The 9,467-nt window shown below is 53.7% G+C and overlaps 2 protein-coding genes across 6 annotated transcripts in view; one reads left to right on the top strand and one right to left on the bottom strand.

Annotated features, from left to right (window-relative positions):
• SEPTIN1 (septin 1) overlaps positions 1–3,666 on the top strand; it is a 5,231-nt gene extending 1,565 nt beyond the window's left edge. For all 4 annotated transcript variants that reach the window (XM_081089928.1, XM_081089925.1, XM_081089926.1 and 1 more), the window contains exons 6-11: positions 37–154; positions 1,947–2,048; positions 2,162–2,261; positions 2,491–2,656; positions 2,904–2,994; positions 3,098–3,666. In XM_081089928.1, coding sequence (XP_080946054.1) covers positions 37–154; positions 1,947–2,048; positions 2,162–2,261; positions 2,491–2,656; positions 2,904–2,994; positions 3,098–3,184 — 664 coding nt within the window. In that variant the 3' untranslated portion in view covers positions 3,185–3,666. The remainder of the gene's footprint in view (positions 1–36; positions 155–1,946; positions 2,049–2,161; positions 2,262–2,490; positions 2,657–2,903; positions 2,995–3,097) is intronic.
• A 164-nt stretch (positions 3,667–3,830) lies between these two features.
• MYL11 (myosin light chain 11) lies at positions 3,831–9,385 on the bottom strand. 2 transcript variants are annotated; one of them, XM_081089628.1, is made up of 7 exons: positions 9,292–9,385; positions 5,250–5,345; positions 4,929–5,004; positions 4,615–4,719; positions 4,441–4,519; positions 4,095–4,143; positions 3,831–4,002 (listed from the first exon to the last, which is right to left on the bottom strand). In XM_081089628.1, exons 2-7 carry the CDS (start codon positions 5,283–5,285, stop codon positions 3,898–3,900), a joined length of 450 nt encoding a protein of 149 aa, XP_080945754.1. In that variant the 5' UTR covers positions 5,286–5,345; positions 9,292–9,385; the 3' UTR covers positions 3,831–3,897. The 2 variants fall into 2 exon arrangements, with proteins under 2 accessions (XP_080945754.1, XP_080945753.1); XM_081089627.1 differs by lacking the exon at positions 9,292–9,385 and adding an exon at positions 6,068–6,148.
• Positions 9,386–9,467: the final 82 nt, after the last annotated feature.

Below are 9,467 nucleotides of genomic sequence, written 5' to 3'. Positions count from 1 at the left end.
TCCTGAGACCAAGCCCTGGCCAATCCTTGGGTGCAGGCTCCGGCCCCTAGATGTGGCCTTCCTCCGGGCGGTGCACGAGAAGGTCAACATCATCCCAGTCATTGGCAAAGCAGATGCCCTGATGCCCAGAGAAACCCAGGCTCTCAAGCAGAAGGTGGGTGTGGTGACTTTTGACCTTTGGCCCCACATGAAGCCAAAAGTCATGCTCAAACCTGAACTCAGCTTTTTTAAAAAATATATATTTTATTGATTTTTTACAGAGAGGAAGGGAGAGGGATAGAGAGTTAGAAACATCGATGAGAGAAAACCATTGATCAGTTGCCTCCTGCACACCTCCCACTGGGGATGTGCCTGCAACCAAGGCACATGCCCTTGACCGGAGTCGAACCTGGGACCCTTCAGTCCACAGGCCGATGCTCTATCCACTGAGCCAAACCGATCAGGGCCTGAACTCAGCTTTGACTCCTTTGATCTTGGGGTAGGCTTCTTGGAGCATGATGTATAATGCTATTAGAGTTTCTGCAGAAGGTAGGTAGTGAGCTGCCTGAAAGAGCCATGTCTCTGGAAGCTCAGAATGGAATCCCTGGGCTGAATGCCTAGCCTGTCTGAGGGTAGGAACATAGACGTGATGACCCCGGATGCCCCCCACCCTCCAGTGTCTTCAGAGCCCGCGCCCACTGTTTCTGCTTCTGTGTCTCTCTCCGGGTATTTTGGAATCTGCCTCATCTTAGAATCTTTCCAGAATTCTGCCTTGGCTGTTAGGGTGTCTTTGTCCCAGTCTTTTCACCCTATGACTGTCCCATTATCTCTGAGATTTTATGTTCATTTCTTTTATTTGTTTTTTGTTAATCCTCACCCGAGGATATTTTTTCCATTGCTTTTTATTTTAATTTTTTTTATTAAATTCAGTGTGATGCCCCTCCCTTGTGTGAGATTTGTGTTTCTTTTTTAAATACATTTTTATTGATTTCAGAGAGGGAGGTAGAGGGAGATATAGAAACATCAATGATGAGAGAGAATCATTGATTGGCTGCCTTCTGCAAGCCCCCCACTGGGGGTCGAGCCCACAACCTGGGTACGTGCCCTTGACTGGAATCAAAAACCTGGGACCTTTCAGTTGGCAGGTCGACGCTCTATCCACTGAGCAAAACTGGCTAAGGCTCCATTGATTTTTAGAGAGTGGAAGAAACAGGGAGAGAAAGAGAGAGAGAAAGACGGATGTGAGAGAGACACATCAATTGGTTGCCTCCCACACAGGGCTGGGGATTGAGCCTGTAACTGAGGTACGTGCCCTTGACCAGAACTGAACCTGGGACCTTTCAGTCTGAGGGCCAGCACTCTATCCACTGAGCCAAACTGGCTAGAGCATTTTTTTTTTTTATTGATTTTAGAGAGAGAAGGGAGAGAGATACATTGCCATGAGAAACATGGCTTGCCTCCTCCACACACCCTGACCAGGGACAGAACCTGAAACCTGGGCATGTGCCCTGACGGGGAATCAAACCTTCAACCTTTCGGTGCCTAGGATGATGCTCAACCAACTGAGCCACACAGCCCAGGGCTGCACTTTCAGTTCATTCCTCACCATCTGTCTTTCCTGTCTGACCACCCAGTGTCTGTATCTGAGCACTTTTTTTTGGTAAATCCTCACTTGAGGATATTTTTTCATTGACTTTTAGAGAGAGTGGGAGGGGGAGAGACAGAGAAACATTGATTAGTTGCCTCCTGCAGGTGCCCCAATCAGGGCCAGGGATCAAACCTGCCACCTAGGTACGTGCCCTTGACTGGAATCCAACCCAGGACCATTCAGTCCACAGGCCGATGCTCTATCCACTGAGCCAAACTGGCTAGGGCAAGTGTCAGTATCTGAATCTGCCTGGGCCATGCAATGCCTGTTGTTCGCAGCCTCTGTGATTCTCACTGTCTCTGCATCTGTTTGCTCTGAGATCCGGGACCAGCTGAAGGAGGAGGAAATCAACATCTACCAGTTCCCCGATTGTGACTCAGATGAGGATGAAGACTTCAAGAGGCAGGATGCCGAGATGAAGGTGCAGAGGCAAGGGAGGAAGGGGCCGAGAAGCAGGGGGGGCAGGAGGTGGAAGCTGAGGAAGAAGCTTCTGTCCTTGAGGGGCCAGTGGTGATCCTGACTCCCGCCCTCTAGGAAAGCATCCCTTTCGCAGTTGTCGGTTCATGCGAGGTCGTGAGGGACAAAGGCACCCGACCAGTGAGGGGACGCCGCTACTCCTGGGGCACCGTGGAGGGTGAGTAAGGCTGGGAGTGCATTCCGAGGCCAGCGGGGAGCCCAGGCCACCGCCAAGTCAACATGTGACGGCGGGTGAGCTCCGGTCTGGGAGGTCCTAGGAGCCAGACGAGAGGTCTTTGAGCTGCAGTGCTGGACCCGCCCCAGGAGCGGGGTGGGATTTCGGGCAGACCTTACCCAGAGGGTGGGCCCTGACCGGCAGCTTTCTGATGCACACGGTGGTCCCCCAGTGGAGAACCCACATCACTGTGATTTCCTGAACCTGCGACGGATGCTGGTGCAGACACACCTGCAGGACCTGAAGGAGGTGACACACGATCTGCTCTATGAGGGCTACCGGGCCCGCTGTCTACAGAGCCTGGCCCGGCCTGGGGCTCGCGACCGGGCCAGCCGCAGGTGAGAGCCGGAGTGGACTCACAGGTGCTCCGTGATCTCGCCCTCACCACATCCATGACCCCGCCTTGACCCCGCCTTGACCATCCAGATCTTTTTCCCCAAGTCTTTCCCCACCCAGCGAGCTTCCGGCCCTAACCTCAAGGACAAGAGCCCACCTCCAGGCCAACCCCCTCCAGGCCCCGCCTCGGGGTCGTGACCCACACAACCACGTCCCGCCCTTGATTCCTATTCCTTTTCCTCCCCCTAGTAAGCTTTCCCGCCGGAGCACCACGGAGATCCCGCTGCCCATGCTGCCCCTGGCCGAGACGGAGAAGCTGATCCGCGAGAAAGACGAAGAGGTGAGCCAGCACCCCGCCCCCCACTGACCAAAGCCCCAGTCCTCTTCGAAGAAGCCGCCCTCCGGCCACGCCCGGCCCCACCGCCTGCGATCTTGCCCCACAGCTGCGTCGCATGCAAGAGATGCTGGAGAAGATGCAGGCGCAGGTGCAGCAGAGCCAGGCTCAGGGCGAGCAGCCGGCCGCTCTCTGAGGACCCCCGCCGGTGCCGCTTTACATCCGCTCCGTGTCCGTCTCTTGTCCAATCCCCGAGCCCCGGCTTTACATCCGCTCCGCCTTCGTCCGTCTCTTGTCCAATCCCCGAGCCCCGGCGGCCCCGCGCCTCACCCCGAGCCGCCCTGGCACTGGGCTCTGGGCCAACAGTTCTCCCAACCCCAGAGCTGGTGGTCCTGCCTTTGGCCCCGTCCCGCCCCTCCCGGAGCCGGGGCTTCCAGCCCAGCCCCTCTAAACCCCGACTAAGGTTCCTGCCCTGACCAGTGTGGCTCAGCGGGTTGACCGCTGTCCCGTGCACCGAAAGGTCACCGGTCGGACTCCGGTCAGGGCACAAGGCCAGATGCCGTCCCGGCCGGGGTGCGTTCGGGAGGCAACTGCAACCGATCGATGTTCCATGTTTCTCTCTCGCATCGATGTTCCTCAAATAGATGTCATTTTCTCTTTAAGATCAATTAAAACATTAAAAAACAAAACTAAGTTTCCTGAGGCCACGGGTCTTCGCTTTCCCCGCGGGAATAGCGGGGAGCTCGGCGGCCCGGCCTTCATTCATTGGTCGGCTACTCGCCTTGCAGTGTTCCAGCCACTCTCCCCCGGCGCCCCCACAATCACACGCTGGGGGCCGCGGGTAAGAAACAAAGACCAGCTCAGTTTTATTAGGACTGGGGTGGGGGTCAGGCTGTCCCGAAGGGCCCTCTACTCCTGGTCCTTGGCGTCGCCGTGCGTGATGACGTAGCAGATGTTCTTGTAGTCTACCATGCCGGTCACGTCGGGCGGGAAGGCCGCCCACATGTTCTTGATCTGGGGAAAGACGGCCAGGTCGCGTTTCCTGCGGGTTCCTGGGGCGCCCGTCCCCCACCCCTCTGCCTTTCCCAGGCCCCTACCCCACTCACCTCTTCCTGGGAGAAGCGGTCACATTGGGTGGTAAGCAGCTCCTCCAAGCTGGAGAGAGGTGAAGAGGTGACAAAGGGGAGTTGAGATGGGGCCTTGTAAATTCTTCCCACTCCCACCTCATCCTGTTGCTATTCCCAGTTTCTCCTGAAAACCAGGGTCACTCTGGATCCTTCCAGTGATCACACAAACACAAACACGAAAGGCTTTTGCCCTTCTCCCCACATGGGATGTGCAAATTTAATCCTAATCACAGCCTTCATTTCTCCTGTATCCCTGGCAACGCCTAACCCTTGGCAGGGACTTAAGGAGGCTTTCTGTGGGTGAACAGCTGGAGGGGTCACTTACAACTGCTTCTTGATAACACCCTTCCCTTCAGGGTCCAGGACCTTGAAGGCTCCAGTGATGACGTCCTCGGGGTCGGCACCTGGAGTAAGAGGGCACACGGGTCCCTGAAGGGTCTGTCTCTGAAGGATCTGGGAAGGGGCAGCTGGGAGCTTGGACCCAGGACGCTTCATTCACCTTTGAGCTTCTCTCCGAACATAGTCAGGAAGACGGTGAAGTTGATGGGGCCGCTGGCTTCCTTCATCATTTCATCTAGCTCCTCATTCTTCACATTGAGGCGCCCTGGAATGGGGCGGGGGAAGCATGGGCTGGAGTGGGGTCCTGGGACCAGAGGGTGATTCTTCTCATAAATTCACATCATCTCCTCCCCCCCCCCCCCATTTTTCATCTGGGTAGACTGAGGTGGAGTCAGCAGGGCTGGCCCCCAAGGCTGCTGAATTCCCAGGACTCTACAGCCTTGGACCTTTAAGGGGATTGGGTGGGGGGCTCACCCATGGCTGCAAAGGTGTCCCGCAGGTCTTCCTTGTCAATAATGCCATCACGGTTTTGGTCAATTACTGTGAAGGCCTGTGGAGGGCAAGGGCAGGGAGGGGTTAGGTCCCCCCATGGCCAGGCTTTAGCATCCTTACTCCAGGCAGATCAGATTGTGGCCTCCAGCCAGCTGTCCTCTTTCGTGCCAAGAAGGGAGGGGAGCAAGGAATTCTAAACCCTTCCCCTCCCACTAAAACAGGTGCACATTCCGGGGTGGGAGGGTGGGGGAGGGCAGCAAGGGTGCCTTTGGTCAGCCTTCAGTCTTCCTTCCCTTCACTCACCTCCTTGAACTCCTGGATCTGAGTCTGGTCGAACATTGAGAAGACATTGGAGCTTCCACCCTCTGCTGCTGCCCTTCTCTTGGCCTTCTTGGGTGCCTGGGGGGTGAGGGTTGGGCAAAGACATCCATGGGCCAGATCCTACTATTCTCTGGAGGCAATGGATTAGTCTCCGGGTTCTTTGCGTTTATTCTTGTAAAGCAACTCATCTGGCTCTAGGCTTCCTTCTCTTTGTGACTGCTTTGCTGTGGGTGCTTGTTTCAGTTGCGTCCCCAAATTCCTACCTGTAGCCCTTGAGTCCCATCCCTCCATCCTACCCAAGTGGAAGTTTCCTCTTCTTAGTGTCCTGAGCCTGCCTCCTCTGAGTCCCAGACTTCCTGTGTGACCCTGATCCACTCATTCATTCTGTATGAACCTCTACCTTCTCATTTATAAAATGGGAGTGGGGAAGGTGTGTGTGTGTGTGTGTGTGTGTGTATTGAGGGGGGGCAGAAGGGATCAATGGGGGAAGAAGGGGACATTTGTAATACTTTCAACAATAAAGATTTAAAAAAACATGGGAGTGGGAATCCTTGCCAGCTTGGCCCCAGAGGGTTTTAGGAAGATGGAGAGCAGGCAGTATGGAGCATGCTTTGAGAGGGATTGGGCTCCAGTGAATGGAGTGTCTGAGTGGATTACCCTATGCACCCCATTAGTGATACCAAGAAAAGAAGGACTCATCTTTTTTCCTCTTGATGGACTGGGCACCAGCTACCTTCTTTCAAAGGGTGAGGCTGCTCTGAGGTCTGAGGGATGCGGGCAGGGGCTGGGGGGATTCTTACCATGTCTTCAGTTCCCGGGGGGCAAGGCTGGAAAGTGGCAGAGAGCAAGCTTGCCGCAGTCTCTCTGGGGTTATATAGTCTTGCCCTAGGGAGCCCTTAACATACCAGGGTAACCTTAGCCTTGCGGGTGCCCACCCCAGATACCAAAATAGCCTGGCTCAGGGCCTTTCCTTTCTTGGAGGGCCTGCAGCAGCTGGAGTCCAGGGAGAGAGGGAGGAGGGAATGAGTCTTGGGATGAATGTCTCACTAGGACAGCCGTGGGCAAACTACGGCCTGCAGGCCAGATCCGTCCCGTTTGAAATGAATAAAACTATTGAAAAAAAAGACCGTACCCTTTTATGTAATGATGTTTACTTTGAATTTATATTAGTTCACACAAACACTCCATCCATGCTTTTGTTCCGGCCCTCCGGTCCAGTTTAAGAACCCATTGTGGCCCTCGAGTCAGAAAGGTTGCCCACCCCTGCACTAGGACCTGGGCAGGAAAGGTTGTTCTTTCTCTCAAAGGGGGGTTAGAATGTGGCAGAGTTCAGAGAAGGCCCAAGACGGGCCACAGCGCTTGGAGAGAGATGAACCACATCCCTGTACCCCTGAGTGGGGTGTGCCAAGATTTAAACCCAGTCAATTTATTGAGCACCTATAGTGTGCCAGGTGTTGTGCTGTGTTTTATGGGTGCACTTTGACAAACACTACCCGCTCCCATCTGGAGTTCACAGTCAAGTGAGAGTATGTGTAGGGGTAGTGGCAGAATTTAGAGGTGGGAGAGAGCCGTCTGGGGAATCTAAAGGACCAGGAAAGTCTTCTACATTCCCTTTATGGAGAAGGAGGATTTTTTAAAAAAAGTAAATTCACTGTTTTTATTTATTTATTTATATTTTTAAAAAATGTATTTTATTGATTTTTTACAGAGAAGAAGGGAGAGGGAGAAGGATAGAGAGTTAGAAACATTGATGAGAGAGAAACATGAATCATCTGCCTCCTGCACACTCCCTACTGGGGATGTGCCCGCAACCAAAGTACATGCCCTTGACCAGAATCAAACCCGGGACCCTTCAGTCCGCAGGCCGACGCTCTATCCACTGAGCCAAACCAGTTAGGGCAGAGAAGGAGATTTTGTGAGGAAAGATATAAAACGTGGAATCACTAGGTATGAAGAGACTAGACAGCCTAGGGCAGAGAGACTGCTCTGCCATCTTGGGCTTTGTGCTTCAACTCCCTGGGCCTTGGTTTCCCCTTCTGTAAAATGGAATTTAACTCTCATCCCACAGAACTTGTGGATGTGAACACTATTTGGAAACAGTTTAGTGAAATGTAATCATATTATAACTTAGGCCCTGCCTTAGAACTTACAGTCCAGTCATGAAGACAGGATAAATGCAGAGTAGCCCTGTCCAGGAGCATAAAAATGAGTTTATGAAGATCAGTAGAGGTGAGTCAGGTGAACATGGAGGAGCAGGGGTGCCAAGCAGAGGGCATGGATGGGCAAAGGCCTGGAGAAGCAAAAGATCAGAAGTGTTCAGGTTGCCAGAATCGTGATGGGGCATGAACGGAGGGGCTAGAAACCTCTGACGCTGGAACTGGAGGGCCTTCAATGCCAGGCTGGGAGCTGAGACCTTGGGAGCCTTGAAAAGCTTTGAAACAGGAGAAAGGCATAGTCTAGTGTGAGTCTAGAACCATTTCTTTGGATTCTAGTTTGAAAGTTAGAACTCAGAGGAAGGGAGTCGGAGACACGAAGAGAGAAATTAGTTGGTCACCTCCTCTTGGTTGCCTGGAATGGTCAGTGGCTTCTCAATCCATTCTGGACAAAACCCCGCTTGGCTGACTGTGACTTTGAGGTATTCTCTCCCACCCCTCTAGGCCTCGGCGTCCCGTCCCCTCCATACAGTGGAGGTCTGGGGCAGTATTGGCTGAGGAAGCTCCAGGAGGCCCCAGGTTGGCAATGACACCTCCTCTTCTTGCTCCCTCTAGGACCCAATGTCCTGAGCAAGGTGCCTCCTTCCCTTTCCCTCCTCCAGCCTCATGCCAATGCCTCTAAGACATTTTCTTTTCTGGGCACTGGGGCCCAGCCACCTGTTGTCTCTACGAAGAGAGAAGAAACCACCCTAAACTTAGCAGCTGCTCTTGGCCTCCTGAACTGGCCCCTCCCTGCCTCGTTCGACAGCTGCCTCACCTTATAAGGTTACTATGGGGGTCCAGGCCAAGGGAAACCCACTTATTACTGGGTTCTGGGAGGCGAGGAGAACTCTAAAGACAGGAATCGGGAAAGCTTGGGCCAACTGGAAAGTGGGGAAGTTGGGGAGGAGATCAGGAGCAATATATTTCAGACACGGAATGGGGGGAGTTCTGGAACTCAGAAACCCAGGGGCGTTAGGCCTGACTGAAGTTTCAAGATGATGGACTCTACGGAAATCAGCATATAAGCCGGGAGCTCAGGGTAATGAGGGTCAGAGCGAGAAAAGGCTCAGAAAGTCAGGACTTTGTGTTTGCATTTAGGATAGGCTGGGGCGCTCATAAGATTGGGGTCTGGTTTCTTAGCAGAAAATGAGCACAGAGAAGGGTGGCAACGAGTGGATAGTGGTTGACTGAAGGGTTTTGAATTACCGAAAGAATAAGAACACAGATGTAAGATTTCATGGTACTGGGAATTCATGGTTTGGGGTCTGGGATCCCCACTAGAATGGGGCAAATTGAAAGGATGAGGTGTGAGGACTTGGGGCTTGGGATTCCCACAGGAAATGGCGGATTCAGAGAAATTGGCCACTGGAGGTTTGGGCTATAGTCGCCTGGGCTTGAAGTGTAGGAATTGGTTGGGAGCCGGCTCGAGACTCAGACAGAGTGGAGGTGGAGAGCGCTGGATCGGGGCACTGGATCTGTGTCAGAGCTCAGGACCTCACCTGCCACCAGGGTGGGGGAGAGCGAGGGGAGATCGGTAGCTGGCTGGAGAATGGGGGCCCAGAAAGGACTCGGGCAGGGCAGCACGGCATCCTGATTGGCTAAGGGTTTCGCTAATGCCCCCGGCCCCCGTCTCTACTCCGCGCTGTCCCCAACTGTCACCTCCCTCCGGCGCTAGTCTCCGGCTGTCACCGATATCCCTGGGCTGGCACCGCCTGCTGGCAGCACCCCTCCCCTTTGGCCTGTGGCTAAAGTGAGAGAATGCGCTCATTGGCTGACTAGGCAAATTAATTGCAAATTTGGCCCGCCCCCCAGCTGTCATTCCTTCTGACCTTCTTGGGAGACGTAAAGGATATCGCAGCTCTTCCTATTGACTGCAGATGCTGTCTGTCACCGCCCAAATAGATGTGACTGTCTGTCAATTTGACCTCCGCCTATTCCTTTTCATTGGCTGCTTTTTTATCGTTTATTTTAGCCAGGCCCGCCTCTTCTCGCACAGTACCCGCCT

Source organism: Myotis nattereri (genome assembly GCF_964212035.1).
Source record: "Myotis nattereri genome assembly, chromosome: 4".
NCBI classification, from domain to species: Eukaryota; Metazoa; Chordata; class Mammalia; order Chiroptera; family Vespertilionidae; genus Myotis; species Myotis nattereri.
The sequence above is the reverse complement of the archived record's forward strand: the minus strand, read 5'-3'. Positions and strand labels throughout refer to the sequence as shown.